The sequence below is a fragment of the Hyperoodon ampullatus genome, assembly GCF_949752795.1.
Source record: "Hyperoodon ampullatus genome assembly, chromosome: 3".
In the NCBI taxonomy this organism is placed as follows: domain Eukaryota; kingdom Metazoa; phylum Chordata; class Mammalia; order Artiodactyla; family Ziphiidae; genus Hyperoodon; species Hyperoodon ampullatus.
In genome coordinates, this window is record NC_136916.1 from 3,702,973 (window position 1) to 3,720,185 (window position 17,213).

The window sequence follows — 17,213 nt, forward strand, 5'->3', positions numbered from 1 at the left end:
TTTTATCATATCTGTTTAGTTTTTAAGACTATAAAACACCGTGTGACTATATTTTATTTAATTATACCAACCTGAAATGATTACTATAATGTACTGTATTATTAACAACATATTAATAAAATTTCATTTAAAGGCAAAAATTCAAAGAGCGAATCTCTAAAGTTAAAACTCCATTAAGAATTCTCCAATTTCAAAATTGGCTAGCTCAGTGAATTTTAAGCTACACTTTTGCTATTACCACATGGTAATGCAATAACACAACTTTAGCTGATAAACAGAAATACCCCACACCCTCTGTTGGCATTAGTTTTAATTATGAGTTCTGAATTATGTAAGGTCCTCAGGAGACCTTCATAAAATGCAACCAGCCTGTACTAATGGTTCTGTGCCAGGGTATTCACTTAACATCTTCAAATTTTCTTTTTAATTTTATTTTCTTTAAATCACATACATATCTGCCTACCTCAATGATGCCTCACTTACCACAATGATCTATGTACTTGCTTTATCTGTATATACCACAACCTTCAATCTTTAGGGGTCAGTAATTATCAAATAAATGACCATTATCCAGCTTCCTTCAAGAACTTTTTTATTATTTTAATCTCTAATTGCTTCTCCATTCCTTTTCTTTCATTCACTTCACTCAGTTTCAAATAAAAGTTGAGCCACGAGTAGGAAGAAGAAATAACTGCATCTTCTTCTAGAAATGCATTAATATAAACAAAAAAGTACCATATGCTTCACCTCAGGGGAAAAAGGAGAAATAATTATCAATTTACTTTAAGACAAGTCAAACAAAAATTTCAATCTTTTAATCTGGAAAGCATATCACAGGTCAGTTCCACTGTACTGGCTGACCAGAGAGCAAATCAAAGCATCAGTGAAGCAAAAGAGAAGAAACATTCCAGAAAGTTCATATTCATGCTCAATCCAGCAGATTTTTGGGGTTGCCATATCAGAGTATTTGAGGACTAATACGCTCTATGGCACTCCTGGCTCAGAACAATGTTACATGGCTGCACTGTAAATGTAGATGGCTAAACTTTGCTTGAATTTTACAAATGGATTTCTCTTTTATCAAACGTAAAGTCAATAGGTCCTGTTAATTTTAAATCAACTCCGTAATTGTAAGAAATACTGGTTAAGGCAGGATATAAAGCAGACCAAAAACATTAGATTAATTTCATTTTAAAACCTTTTTGGAAATACCCAGAGCATGGACTCTGGAGCCAAAATGGTACCCAGATCTGTCACTTAGTAGCTGTAAGACCTTGAGCGAAGCACTGAACTGTTGTATACTTCATTTTCTCATCTCCAACAGGGGGAGAGGGAATGATAAACAGTACCCCCCCAGAGTTAAGAGGATAATATATACACCATCCTCTACACTTAGAACAGTACTTAACACATTTTCAGCTGTTAGCTAAAAAATGTTAGCTATTATGATATGGCACAAATTATAATTTTTGGTATTTGTATTACAAATAACCAAGGAGTAACGATAGTAAACACTCAAATATACGAAAACCTTCAAAGTCCCACAAGTGATGGTGACATTTCTTTTTTCTTCTCAAAACTGGCTGATATCATATATAGACATGGAAACCTGACTAGTATCCAAGGGTCAGATAACAATTCAAGGTGGGGCTTGTCACATGATTGCTTATTTTCTAACTAAATATCTGAAAGAGCCAAGTCACAGACACAGGAAAGCTTTGGCATCCTGAAAACAGACCAAGAAATATATCTGTTCTCTAATGCCCAAGTAGTAAGGTCACCTTTCAGTTCAATGCATAAAATATAACTGGTTGGTTTTAACAATATGAGTCAGACTTTTCTAAGTAGCCCTTTTCTTTCCTTTGTGAGTCAAAATGCATCTTTAACTAAGAAAACCTCATTTACTCTTATTTGCAAGCTAGCGGTAGCTAGGACTCTGGAATACTTCGTGAAGTTCAGGTGCAACACCATCCACATAATTTAAATGTAGAAAGCCTCCAAACAAAAGAAATACTTACCCAACTTGTGCTACTTCCTTGAGTTTTGGTAAACAGTAAAGATGAACCCTGCAACACGGCCCAAGAAGTCAACCAGTTCTTTCTGTAATGATAAAGATGGCCAATTAAAGCTCCATATCCAGTTTTTCTCACCAAATTTAAAAACTTAAAACCTACTTAGCTGTTATCAATGTTGTCCACAATTTACAGTCATACTGACATTCTAATTGTTTTTATTGGGGATATAATTCTAATGGAAATTACAATCATTTTATGGCCCCAAAACAAATGAAGTCAATGAGAGATGTAAGTTATCAGAATAACTATACACCTAACTATGTGCACACGGGGGTAATCCAGCAGATTTGTGATCAAGGGCACTAATTTAGAGTCACATGAACTGAACACTGCATTTGGCAAGAATTCTTATTCACAATTAAAAATTCGACAAACATGCTCATCTTACCTAATTCTCTGTAGATACAGATTGTTTTATATCTCTTAGTTATCTTCCTTCCCTTAATAAGGCTATACCAGGTAAGCGGTAGATCGTATAAATTACATGCTGGTTGATAACTAAGGTTACTATTACTAAAATAAGGCTTTTTAAAAATCTTTCCTAAATTACAAAATCAACACACATACTATATCAAAACTCTGAACATAGAAATGTATACAGAAAAAGGCCCCATTTCTTCTCCTTCAACCACCTCTCCAGAGGTAACCAGTGTTCACGTTACAAGGCAATTTAATTGCTGGCAGGCTAAAACGAACGTCAAATGTATCTTCCACAGGAATTTATTAAGGCTCGCCTTACAGCCAAACATATGGCCAGTTTTGTGAAAACTTTATACGCACTCAAAAGAAGGTTTATTCTCCATATTCAGAATGTAGAATTTAATATCTACCAATTAGACCTACTTGATTATTTTACGACTTTTTATGTCCACTTGAACTTGAAAAGTGAAATAAAGTTTACTCCTACTGAATCTCTATTTTTCCTTTTATTTCCTGTTGTTTTGCTTATGGTCATTAACACTACTTACTCAGTGAATGGCTATTTCTAATGACAAGATCTTCACTGTGGATTGATCCACAGTGCTTTATCATTTTAAAAATGCTTAGTGCCTTCCCCGAGTTGAACCTGTCTGCTACTAAGATCCCTATTCCTGCTTTACTTTTTATGCCTTTGATATGCGTTTTTATTTGTTTTAACTTTTCTGAATCATTTTTCAGATGTCTCTTTTGTATGTAATATTGAATTGGGTTTTGCTTTGTGTTTCAGTCTGAGCACCTTTTTCTTTCAACGGATGAATATAGTGCATTTACATTTATTTATACTGATATGACACATATGTTTGGTACCTGTTCTGTCATCATTTTATTATATTTTCATTTTATTTTATTATTTTGTTTTGTGTGGATCTCAAGATATTTTGGAAGGATTTATTTTCATTGGTAAATTTATTTTATATTCCATCTTATATTTCTTTAGATAATATCTAACTTCTCTATGCTGAAAAATGCTAAAATATATTCTCACTTTAAAAAAATATATATATGTATTTCCACTTTAAATAACCTTTTTGAGTTTAATTTTCAAAATCAAAAAAACTGTAGAATGTATATCTCAGAACAAATATTGAATATATGGATACTGAATGAATGACAGTATCCAAATATTGAGTTGCAGGTAGAATTAGTCACACCTTTTTCATGGAACCAATTTTTTCCTGAACAAACAACTGACGGATACACTGATTATTTAGACTTGACTACTTGGCAGGTAGACATTATCTCAAAAATAAATGAAGTGAGCCTTTCATTTCAAGGAAAATAAATGATAGTATATGTTCACAATAACAAATTAAAGCTTTTAAACAGAAAGCAGAATTTTGGAAAACTTGGCACATCTGCCACTGTGAGGCTGACAATATTCCAAAACTTAGTGACTTTGATGATGATATTACTGATTTATGATTCTTTGATATTATAAAATAAAATGTGCCAACAGTTGAAAAATCAGCAAACTTAGTAAACCAGTATTTTCCAAATGACCTACAAGATACTACAAAATTATGCATAGGTAAAGATTCATTCACAATGCAACACAGACCCATGGATTTTAATGTAACTGAGTACTGAAAGTTTAAGGATAGTTTTTCAGAATCTTCATTGCAACTAACATTTTTGGCATTCTGGTGTAGCAGAAAAAATACGCACAATTATCTGAGAAGGGTATTAAAATACTCCTCCCTTTTCCAACTTTATCTATGTAAAGGAGCATTTTCTTTATATACTTCAACCAAAATAATATGTCGCAACAGACTGACTGCAAGCAGAGATGAGAATCCAGGTGTCTTCCATTAAGCCAAATAGTAAAGATTTCTGAAAACATAAAACAATGCCACGCTTCTCATGGAAGTTTTCTGCATGAGAAAATACAGGGGGTTTTCTTCATAAAAGATGTTATTCATGTTAACATGTAACAGGTTATTAGTTTTAAAAGAGTTAATAGAGATTCTTAAAATTTCTCAGTTTTAATTTCTTACAGTAAATAATTCTAGATAAACTATATAGACAAAAGTTCTTTGCACTAACCAATAATTTTTAAGAGTTTAAAGAGGTCCTCAGAACAAAATGTTTGATAAACACTAAAATACAGGAAATTAAAACACCACTGTGCTCAGCTCTATATAAATAAATTTGAATATAATGAAATGGATGATATTCTTAGGAAAAGTATTCCAAAAAGCATTCCAAAATAAGTAGAAAATCTAAAAAACTAATTATCACAGGAAAAATGACAACAATGAAAACAGGGAAAATGGCCAAAGACCTACCTGCACTATATATGCCCAAAAGGGAGAAAAGAAAAAAAGATCCAATTCACATGACTTCTACCAAGGAACAGCTTCAGGAACAGGTAACTGCAGTATTTGTAAAGCTATTTCAAAGCACTTAAAAGAAAAACTTCCAAGTATCAAAATCTGACAAAGACAGTTCAATTAAAGCAAATCTAAAAAACTCAACTACATGTAAATTTTAAACTCTTTCTTAAACAACAGACTGATCTCACTTTGGCTATAAAACCCTAGCATTTCAGCAGTTTTTTAAAACTGGGGAAAATGCAACTTATCTTACAAAGAGTTAATTTCCTTAATTTATTAACCAAAAAAACCCAACACCCCAACAGAAAAAGAGACAAAGGGTATAAACTGATAATTCAACGACAACAACAAAAAAGAAATATAAATGGCTTGTGGTACTCTACCCTACTAAAAAGAAACGCAAATAAAAACAACATTTTCTCTCAAATCTCTATTAGCAAAGATCAAAGAGTTTGACAACATACTGAATGGGCAAAGGCATGGAGAAATCCAAGGCTCCTGAGGTTGGAACTGACTGAGAGCCTTAGGGCACAATTTGGAATTGTATGAAAATGACCAACTGCATATGGCCTAGCAATTCCACTTTCATAAAATATGTTCTACAGGCATATCTACATACTTGCAAAATGAACCGTGCAAGACACTGAGGGTAATACTGTTTGTAATAGCAAAAAATGGAAACATCTTAAATGTCTACCAATAGACAGGTATATTTACATACTTGCAAATAAATAACAGTTAAATAAACTATGATGCAGCCATACAACATACAACTATGCAGCAGTTAAAAACTATGTGCCAGCTGTACATGCAATGAAATAGCACCATCTCCAAGATAAGCTGTTAAAAGATTGTGTTAAAAAAAAATTAATCTAGGGCTTCCCTGGTGGCGCAGTGGTTGAGAGTCCGCCTGCCGATGCAGGGGACGCGGGTTCATGCCCCGGTCTGGGAAGATCCCACATGCCGCGGAGCGGTTGGGCCCGTGAGCCATGGCCGTTGAGCCTGGCGTCCGGAGCCTGTGCTCCGCAATGGGAGAGGCCACAACAGTGAGAGGCCCACGTACAGCAAAAAAAAAAAAAAAAAAAAAAATTAATCTATGCACATGTAAATATATCTATTTTCTATCTCTGGAGGAAGACAGTACATCTCACTAGACATAACTGGTTACCTCTGGGGAGGGAAACTGATGGCTGGTGACTGACTTCTGACTACATGTTTTGTGTACGTTTGTATTTTGCCATGTGCATTTATTACTTATTGAAAAAAATTTTAATAAAGCTAATGCCTGCTCAGAATCCTCCACTTTACCACCTCTGAATTTAATCTTACCTTTAGAAATATGTCAAGACAAAGAAAAATTTTCCTCTACTTCCTGACAATCTTATATACATCATATTAGAAAATACATTTGAAATTCTTTGAACCTGTTAATTACTTCTACTAGAATATAATTATATTCAGTTTTTATTTATATCAATCGATGAAATATGTGAGAACATTAATGATCTGTGTACTTACCGAACCTTTTTCCCATTTTCAGTAATTTTTGTTACATTTAATAATCCATATTTCTCTTGACCCTATGATATGGAACAGAGGTATTACTGTTTATAGATCATTCATACAGACAATGAAGTCCAAATTCTTACATAGGACTGAATCAAAATGATCTGGTACTCTAAATATTAGCTTAAAAGAAAAGATCAGTCAGTGTGTAATATGGTTAGTTCTAGACTACCTTAAGAATATAATTTCCTAATACTTCTGTAAAGTTTTTTTCAGCTATTTTTGTAATTAAACACTTGGTCTTCTCAAGGAATAGCAGCCATAAGGTAAGGTAAAATCAAATTAAATTTCCACATGAACGCTACATGTCAGCACTGGAAAAATGATTTATGACTTCCTGTTCAAAGCAAGTGATACCATGCTATAAATACCACAAAAAAGGAACTGTTTACTTTGCTGTCATTTTACAACAGTATAGTCTGAAAATTATTTAAGATACTAACCTACTTTGTCAGAATGTGAAAATAAGTAGGTAGAACAAATGCAGTGACTGTATTTAATAAATTACTTAAAAGTAAGTGGCACTATGCATAGAACTGGCCTTAATGTGGCATAAAGAATTCAATATGTGCTTCATTAAACATATTATCAGATGGCAAACTGGGCTCTGGACAAACTAGATCTATTAGTCAGCTGATGTAAGAAACAACAACACAGCTTTATCATCAAACCCTAGGAAGGCAAAAGTCACTGTGCTCAAGTTAAATGTTATCATAAAATTCTTCCAGGTGGAGCTGAAGAAGCACTTTCTCATTGCTCTAGCCTTCTACAGTCAAATGAATTTAATCAAAATGAGTCTGTGCCTACAGCCATCATCCATTAGGGAGCACTGTATGAAAACGACAAAGCAGTCAATTTTACTTCAATTAAAACACACACACAATACACACACATACAGGAAAAAATATTCTCAACTCAGAATTTATTTCTAACTATTTACCTCAGCTATTTTCTCAATGTACTTTAATTAGAAAAAAATTCTTTCTTGTATGAGATAAACATAGCATTATTTTCTCACTGATGTCTAAAAGATAATGTTTGAAAGTTTCGCCTGGTCTGATAATAACTCACATCTATAGACAAAGCTGACAAACTATTATGTTATTCACTTTTGTTATACTGGGAACTTGGGAAATATCCATATTACTATAATTTTTTCAGAAAGCACAGGTTGGATCTCCTTAGATATGCAAGCCTGATACATTTCATAAGAGCTCTCTGTTGCCTCTCAATAAAAATATCAATTACACGGTGATAAGTATGCACAGAATGTTAAGTAAGAACGTTCCCAATTTACCATCAGAAGCAGGGAGGGAAGAAAAACTTTCAGTGATCCAGGAACTAAGTAACATTAATCTGAGAGGATGGGCACTGGTGATGTGAGCACAGGAACTGGAAGGGCGGAGGTGGGAATAAGCCTATTAAAAAACACCAAAGCTGGAACCATGCAGGGTGAAAAAGCAGAGACAGGAAGGAAATGCCAGCATCAAAACAGGAAGAAAAATGGAAGGGACAGCAGCAGTGACAGACGGCCGAAGCCTGAGGGGGAAAGAGACACTCCGGACCAGGGATTCGTACCTGAGTCATGGGGGGACCAACACTGCACGTAATCGTGCACGTACACGCATCCTTCCAGCGAAAGGCCCCGAGCTCTCAGGAGATTCTCACAGGGACCAAGACCCAAGCACTAATGCTCTAAGCAGTAAGCACTCCAACGTGAACACAGAATAAGAACAAAATGTGCCACGTCCAAAAGGTACCAATGCAATGACCATTACCACGCGGTGTGAGAAGTGCTCTGAGGAAGGCATACCTAACTCCCCCTGAGAGGGGAGGAGGGAGGAAGAGAAGCTTGGAGACCCTGACCCGGGAGTGAGGACAGGAGTCGTCCAGACAGAAGCGACCGACGGGTGAAGGCACAGAAGCCGCAAGCGCATCATCTCTACGAGGCTTAGGTTCCCTCAGCGTACGGGGTGCAGCCGAGCAGGAGGAAGGGGGCGGGGCAGCGGACCGAGCGAGGCAGGAGCAGGCGATGCAGCGCCACCGGAACGCTGTGCTGATAACGCCTGTCAATGCACGAGGTGCTGACGGCCTGGCCCAGGCAGAGGCCTGAGAGGGTGAAGAGGGGCCACACGTGAGAGCGACTCGGAAGGCAGGACTGACAGGGACGGGACGGGAGGAAGGAGGCAAGATCGGGGAGACTCCCAGGCTCGAGCGGCTGGGCAGCTGGGGGCCCTCAGCTGCGACGACAAGCTCTAGAGGAGCCGTCCCTGACCCCTCGGCAGGAGCTCCTCCGCCCTCCAATGACTGATGACGGCCCCCAGACTGTTTCCTTCGTGGCACCTAATGCAGAGCACAATTACATGTTATGTATTCGCCACCTACTGTCAGGCTGTGCGTCGGGACCACATCTGCTGTGCTCACCATGTATGACAGCGCCCAGCACAGCGGCTAGCGTGGTGCCGGGGCTCAACACATGTTTGTTGAAGTAATTAACCAACAAAGCAGCCACGCTATCACACTACCAAGAAATGTAAGAGAAGCTCAGTGATGGAGAAAATAAAGCTTTAACTCTTAAACACTGAAGTTCTGAATTTGACATAAAAGTGACAAGCAGGCAGATATAGGTTTGGCTATACAGGTGTAGATTTCAGGGGGAAATTTAGGCAGATTATTAGTTTATACTGTTCGGTGTACTCTTCTCTACTTAATATGATTCAAAGTCAACCAATGTTTTTGTGTAGCTTACTAAAATAACTTCATAAAAATACCTGTTAAGTCCTTTAAAAACTGCCCATACTCACACATGAATATTTCTTAGTCTAAATATGTCGTTACTCCAAGGGAAACATCGTGTTGAAAATAAGCAGGAATGTTTTAATATGAACTGGCAAAATACGGTTAAATTTTAACCAAAAATATTGTAGTAAGATTGTCCTATCCTAATTAAGGCAAGAAAACAATAAAATGTCAGTTCTGTTGAGTAATCTGGGAAAACTTCCACAGGTTCATAATCACTTTGCAGGCTCCAGAATTTCTAATTGATTTTACATTCATTTAGTAAGATAAGCATTTCCCAATTTTGGCTAATAATTATTATATATCAAAATCAATACCTCCCATTAAAATCTTTATCTTCAGTTAATCATGTTATAACCATGTAATAAAAAGATTCTGTCTATACAGAGTAAGTAACCTTGCCCTGTGATATAATGTTGAAAAAGAACCAGTGTGATAAAACTTCCAGAGCAGGTAAATCCATACTAGAGGCCGCCATGGGGAGGGGAGAAGAGGTGGGGAAAGGTGCAGTGACTGCTTAATGGTAGGCGTCTCCCTCTGAGGTGATGAAAGTGTCCTGAAACTGAGCAGGAGTGACAGCTACACACATTGTAAATACACTAAAGACACTGAACTATATACTTTAAAATCGTTAATGGCTAATTTTATGTTATGTGAATTTCACCTTGATTAAAAAAATGTTTAAAGAACCAGTGTTATAAAAAATTGTTTAAATCATGTTTTTAAAAAAGGCTTTAGAATAGTAATATTCAATGAAAAAAAATTAGCCGATTTGTCCACTAAACCCTTTTGGTAACAAACGTGTTGAAATGCCCTTTTCTCCAAAGTGGGTAAAGCATTTTAATACCATAATTGGAAACACAAAGTCAAAAGCTCAAGTTTCCAAATTATATACTTAAAATTGTATTCACTATTCAGTAAATGAGAACTTTAAAATGCATATCCTCATAGGCACATTGGGACACATAGAGATGAGGTTCTTAGATCAGCCTACAAAATCCTATTTAATCCATGTTGCAGTCATATTTTAGAGGAATATCAATTTTTAAAAAATGTATACACTACCTATTTCAAAAAAGGACTTGAAGTGACTATGAAAAATAATGCATTTGAAAACTGGAAATAAAACAAGAAAAAGTGAACATGTTTAAAATTTATATTAAGGGATGAAATTTTAATCTGGTTTGATTAGAGGAGACTGAATGAAAACATCATATGCTACATGAACAAAGCCTGTCAAACGAGACCATGTATTCTATGACTCCACTCATGTGAAGTGTCCAGAAGAGGCAGATCTAGTGAGATAGAAAGCACATGACTGGTTGCTTAGGGCTTGATGGGCTGTGGCAGTAGAGGGGTGACAGCAACGAGTACTTCTTTTCGAAGTGATGAAGATGTTCTAAAATGACTGTCCTGATGGTTGCACTTATCTGAACATACTAGAAACCACCGAACTGTACACTTTAAAGGGGTGAACGGTGTAGTATGTTAGTCATATTTCAATACGGTTTTAATAAAAAGCAAATAAATAAAGAGAGATTCAATAGGCAATCTGCAGAGATTTAAAGATGCCATCAGGTAACTAACACTGATTACGATGTCAGTTTCTTTTTCTTAACGCTAAGGCTTTACACCAACCAGATTTTAACTCACAAAGAACTAAAAACAAAAATCTGCTTGTATTAACTGGGTAAGAGTGGGAAAGACAGGCAAAAGACTCCGTTCAAACAGGGCGAGTAGAGAAGAGGGGCAGAGGCTGCAGGAGGAAAGAAGAGGCTCCGGGGAGCAGAAGCCTGGGGGGCCAGACTGGGGCTTGGGGGGAAGGACGCTGCACACTTACAGGGGAACAGAACAGCCTCAGCAGAATGAACAGAGCTGTTCCTGTTTTCCACCTGAAGGTAAATAAAGAACGAAACAGAATCCTGCTGAGGCAGTTCCCTGCCATGGCCATCAGAGGGGACCCTGAGTCTGGGGCAGACAGGTGACTGGTAAACTCTTGAGAAAGGGGTAACTGCCTGGGGGAATAATTTGCAAACCGTCCTTTTAACTCCCATGCGAACACTTATAAACTCACGTTTCCAGGATTACCAAGAAATTCCCTTTTACCAAAATGTAAATAATTTATAAAAGGCCTTCTCAGAAGTTACATATTACCCCTATTTAAAATAAGTTAAAAAGGGTTTCTGCTTCTTTTCTAGATGGATGGATAGATTAAGAATACTGCAGTAATAGTACCTTACATTCATACAGGAAATCCTGACAAAACCACTAAAATCATGTTCACTTTGATCTTTATTTAATTTTCATGCACCCAGGACTGTGTTAAATAATGCAAAAGATAAAAACTATTAGAAAGCAGGCCCCCCCACCCGCTCTCTCTGAGTGCCTTCAGAGTTTAAACCCTTAGCAGAGAGCTGAGGGGCACACGAGGTAACTTTCACACCATTAATGCCATCAGTGACTTGAGAGCTCAAAGAAAAAGAAGAGATGCTATTATGCTGAGGTTAGTGTGGGCAGGCCCTAAGGGGTCATCCCACTGGTCAGCACAAGATTAAGTGTTAGGTGCAGAGAGGCTGAGGACCACGGTAGGCAGGGAACCCGCCTGAGCAATATCAGCAGGACGGGTGGACAGCATGTGATAGGACCCAAAAGACCTGATTTGCTCAGGGGATGGAGAAAAGAGCCAGACGAGGAAAACAGCATCTGTGAAAAACCTGTGCCTCTAGAAAATCGGAATTATCCTAACAATCAAGAGTCTATAATAGTTTCTTAAAATTAAGGAAGTAACAATAAAAGTTTGTCTTCTGGAAAGTTTTTAAAATTTCATTTCTTCATTTCGGCAAAACTCCAGGGAACAGCTGCTCTATGGCACTGGGGTTACTCTGGCCCTGCTCTAAGGAGTCTTTTCCTTGTCTAGTGGGGAAGACATTAGCTGAGGGTTGGAAGTTCCTACAAGAAATAGGAAATGAGAAGAGTTACTCGATTTTATGGACTCAAACAACATATAATTAAATGTTATTAATAGTATCACAGGGAAACCTGACCAAAGCTAGAGGATCTGAAGAAAATGCCGAGCCTGAACCAAGCTCTAAGGAATGACCAGAAGTTGACCAGGCAAAGACGTCAGGGAAGACGGGTTTCAGTGCGTGAAGGGCCTGGACCTGAAGGGCAGGCTCCTTTGCAGAGAGGAGAGCAGCGGGGCTGCAGGAAAACACGCGGCGGGGGGCAAGGAGGGGGATGAGGACCCGGGACAGGCGCGGTGCTGCAGAGCTCGGCACAAAGCTGCGTCCTCCTTCTGAAAGGAAAGGAGGGCCGCTGGGGGGGAGGGGCAGGAGGGGCAGATCACAGGGCGGACTGGGGGACGGGGCGCCGCAAACACCGAGACCAAGGAGAATTCCTCCAAAGTTACGACTGAAGAGAAGGGCTTCCCTGGTGGCACAGTGGCTAAGAATCCGCCTGCCAATGCAGGGGACACGGGGTTCGAGCCCTGGTCCGGGAAGATCCCACACGCCGCAGAGCAACGAAGCCTGTGAGCCACAACTACTGAGCCTGCGCTCTAGAGCCCGCAAGCCACAACTACTGAGCCCGTGCACCTAGAGACCGCGCTCCGCAACGAGAAGCCACCGCAATGAGAAGCCCGTGCACCGCAACAAAGAGTAGACCCCGCTCGCCGCAACTAGAGAAAGCCTGCACGCAGCACCGAAGACCCAAGGCAGCAAATAAATAAATGAATGAATGAATGAACGAATAACTAAAGAGAAGTCACTGTATCGCCAATATTACCTGGCCTAGGCTGGGCAATGCATTTGACAGCTTAGTGGGGAAGAAAAGGCATCCAAGCTCGTTAAGATGGAGGGAAATGATTCTTACCTTTGGACTGCTGGCCTGAGGGAGGAAGGGTAACGTGTAATCTGACAGGATTCTCCAGGGATTTTTGTATTTATGTTTAAAAGCCGAACATAAATTCACTGCTTACAAATATGGTACACAAGTTGATCACGAAGATACCATATTTTGCATAAAAGGGGGAATTTTTAAATCAATAAAATCTGATTTTTAATTTAAACCTATTATCTGATTATTTTTTGAAAGACCAATGAAATTTAATAGAAGCCCAAGAGATATTTTTACACATTACACTTAGAGAAAATTAATGTACTGCAATGGATTGAAATAATTGGACCATATTATCTACATGCTGCTATCATACTAACTGTATCTTGGTTCTTTGGTGAGGAGGGAGAAGACTCATTTTCAGGATAGCAGGGTTTGGAGGCAGGTGGAGATTCCTACAAGAAATAAGTAATGAGAAATGTTACTCTATTTCATATAATTATATTTCTCCCTCTACCGACAGTGGGAAAGCTTAATAAGGGAGGCTAAGAAAAAGTTTTTCCTAGTTATTTCCCTTCTATATTCAGCTATGAAACTAATATGGTACAGATGTGAAAACTACAGATATCATAAAGTTTATGAAATATGGCATATTTTATACCAATTACAGTAAATTTAAATACCGCATATGGAATTACTCAAAAGAAATGATGCATGTTGCCTTAAAATCATGATGTTGCATCAGCTTAAATTAACCATATTTAAAATAAGTAAAATCTGAACACTTAACGGATAAAAATGTAACAGTCCCCATACTAACTTGCTCTGGGTATGAATCCTGGTAGGATTAGGCAAGGAATAGTCACAGGAACTACTTGGCAACTGCCAGAATGAGAACTTGTATTAAAAAATTAAATTAAATTGCTATTAATATTTAATGTAATTTATAGCTAACTTTCCAATTATTAGAAATAAGCAAGATGGTTTAAAATGCAAAGAAGAAACTTCAGATTTACAGATTAATAACTCACCAGGAAAAAATATATATTTTAATGTCTAAGCCTACAAGAATATATAATAGGAGCAAACCAATAATGTGCATTTTTAAAGCAATTCTGCTTTGTCAATATTAAAACATGGTATGTGATTTCTACCTCAGATATCTGTAAAACTATTCATGGAGGATAAGACTGAAAAAAACATTTTTTGGGACCAAGAGCCAAGCTCCATTTTTCTCTGTTCTCCCAGAAGCTTTGAATAATTTCAGGAAAAGAGAATTAGGAAAATCATATGCCAATGTCTATTATTATTTTTCCTATAAAACCAAATAATTTACTTGGACATTCATCTTCACATCTGTATCATCTACTTTACTATACTTATGAAACTGGATAACGTACTGGGAATTTGTATTAAATCACAATACAAAAAACCATTAATAAAATCCATTCACTTAGAAAAAAGTCTTCAGGTTTATATCCTGTACAATTCATAAATACAGAAACCAGGTAGCAGTGAAACTGTACAGGGACAATCCTTGAAGGTAACAACCTTGAAATCCAAGACCTACACTATAAATGGAGAAAACATTAAAATCATTATCAAATATATCTTTATAAAAATTACATTTAATGTCCAAATATCAGCTTAGCCTCATTTAAGTATTTTTTCTAACAGCTTCAGATGTTTTACTTTTCAATTTCTTGACTTCTAAGAGTGTTTAATATTAAAACACTCTGAGAAAAAGAGGAAAGATTTGATGACCCATAAACTAGAAAATAAGTAATTGAATAAAATGAATGGTAATTACAACTTATTTTTCATGGCATTATCAGTCCTACAGAAATGAAAACCATAGCAAATGGAGTAATAATGTAAACACAACAATTATAATTATTATAAACCAACAATTTTACATTTATCCATTTGTTTATGTATACTTATAAATGTATATGCATATATAAATACATCTTAATGTCTACCAGCAGCAGGTTTTAGTAAAAATCATACACAGGCAGAAACAAACAGATGTATCCATACACACACACACACACACACACACACACACACACACACACACACACACACCTAGCTCCACCAAGGCTGTCTGGCAACTGAATTAGGACCCATATCATCATAACAACATTCGCTACATAGTATTAGGTTTCTCTGATTATCTTTCAAGTTATACGCATTTCACCCCTTATCATATATTAGTCAGCTAGTTTGTTCTGGTATAGTCCCTCTTTTATAATCTCAAATCTTAAAATCGTGTATACTGTGTGATGATAAATAGAAGAGTTTACTTGGTGAAGTAGCTATCTATGACTCCATTTATAAAGGTGGGGGAGGAGACATGTCTACCAAAAACAAGTAGAGCTCTGGTCTCAAGAAAATCATGTTACCACATGCTGAAACAATTAGATGAAAAAGGATATATAAGAAGAACTTCATGCAGGTTATTCTAATAATAGACTGAAAATGAATCTCAAGAAAGATTATAAGGGAGTAACAAATTTTAAGTCTACATCACTAAAATAACCATCCTTTTTGTTCTAGTACCAAGAGGCAGTGGAGTTGGCTCAACAACAGCTTTTGCACTAGAGCTTTCATTACATACAGTAGGAGCTTTCTGTAAACACTGAACTGTAATCTGGTTCTTGGAGTTAAATGAATTTTTCTATTAAAATCTCTAGGACTCTTACCTACACAGGTTAACCTCAATGCTAGTATATTGGGTTGGCCAAAAAGTTCGTTCGGGTTCCCCCCACAAGCACACATTAAACACCCGAATGAACTTTTTGGCCAACCCAATATTTTCAAGCATTCTTCAATAGACAGACTCCAAAATTTCATTCCTTTAATATGCCCCCTACATTCAACCACATAACATCCTTACAAATAGAAATTAGAAGTACTTGTCTGACTGACTGAGATAATTTAGAAAGGAATTTAAGACTGAAAGCATACAAACACAGAGAAATATGCCTCAGGAGAGTTCATCCTGTTTTCACTAACTACCTAAAAATGCAGGAAACCTATTAATTATGTCAAAGGAGCAGCCTGGTGGTAAAATAACAGAGAGTCCCCAGCGACAAATATTTTAGCTTTAGGGTGTTGCCACCACCCTCAGATTTTAACATTAGTATGTCTGCTGTTCTACAAATTCGTACTAAGTTCCTATTCTATCCCCAAAATGAAGCCACAATGTAAAGATGTAACTCACAAGGAAATTCAAAACCTCATGGCTTTTCCAATCTCATGTTCGCATCAAAATCCATTCCCTATTTGAAACCGAGAACATGACTTCTCAGAAGCACTTGTGCAAAGAGTACTTAGGGGAACAGGAGAAGCAGGGTTCCAACCGTCCCTGGGGTGGGAAAGTCAGTGAAACGCCTTTACCATTAAACCTCCTAGAGACCGAAGACAAACAATAACGGATATGTGACTTTAAAGAGAGATTATGAAGAAAAACCTGTCACCTACTAGGCCCATATGTATCATGGAACACATAGTTATGCCACATGTAAGTCAGTCCATTGTGCAAAAATCAAAAAACTTCAAAACCAAACCCCACTCCGGGACAAACTGATATGACATACAATAAACCAGTCATCACCAAGGTGTGAGATTCAACCGAGGAGAAAATACAGAATAAAGAACTTGGCAAAGTTCGCAGCAGATTTTCTCAGAAGGTCCTACCTTGTCATTGGTGTCCAGCACAATGGTGCTATGTCTCCACTTTGTTAGCACTATTGGTTCTTGCAGCCGCCTGTCCAGGCTCCTACTTTTAATAATTTCTCTTTGCTGCTGAGATGAGGCATTATACTAAAGAAAACAAATTATACCTCATAAATAATAGAAACAAAAGTGGAATCTAAACCTGCTGGCTCCAAGTGACACATGGTGTTAGGCAAAACCCACCATGTGACACTAACCTGAGTTTTCTCATCTTTGACCAGCACTGTGACACAATCAAGAAGATCACAGATTTGGGTATTGGAGAGGCCAAGTTAATGTTATCTTTGGCAAAACACTTAATCTCCACAAGGCTAAGTTTCATCAACTATAAAACAGATATAATGGAAATAGAGTTCTAAGGATTAAACAGTATAAAAAGTGCCAG

The 17,213-nt window shown here is 37.3% G+C and overlaps 1 protein-coding gene across 7 annotated transcripts in view; it reads right to left on the reverse strand.

Moving 5' to 3' along the window:
• Positions 1 to 17,213, reverse strand: part of ARHGAP12 (Rho GTPase activating protein 12) — a gene marked incomplete at both ends in the record, with an annotated part of 92,073 nt that overhangs the window by 16,669 nt on the left and 58,191 nt on the right. For 3 of the 7 annotated variants that reach the window (XM_079701270.1, XM_079701266.1, XM_079701268.1), the window contains 4 exons: positions 2,019 to 2,100; positions 6,407 to 6,468; positions 13,468 to 13,542; positions 16,790 to 16,915. In XM_079701270.1, the coding sequence (XP_079557396.1) occupies positions 2,019 to 2,100; positions 6,407 to 6,468; positions 13,468 to 13,542; positions 16,790 to 16,915 (345 nt within the window). Of the gene's footprint in view, positions 1 to 2,018; positions 2,101 to 6,406; positions 6,469 to 13,123; positions 13,139 to 13,467; positions 13,543 to 16,789; positions 16,916 to 17,213 lie in introns of all 7 variants that reach the window. The other 4 variants (XM_079701271.1, XM_079701267.1, XM_079701272.1 and 1 more) reach the window with 2 other exon arrangements.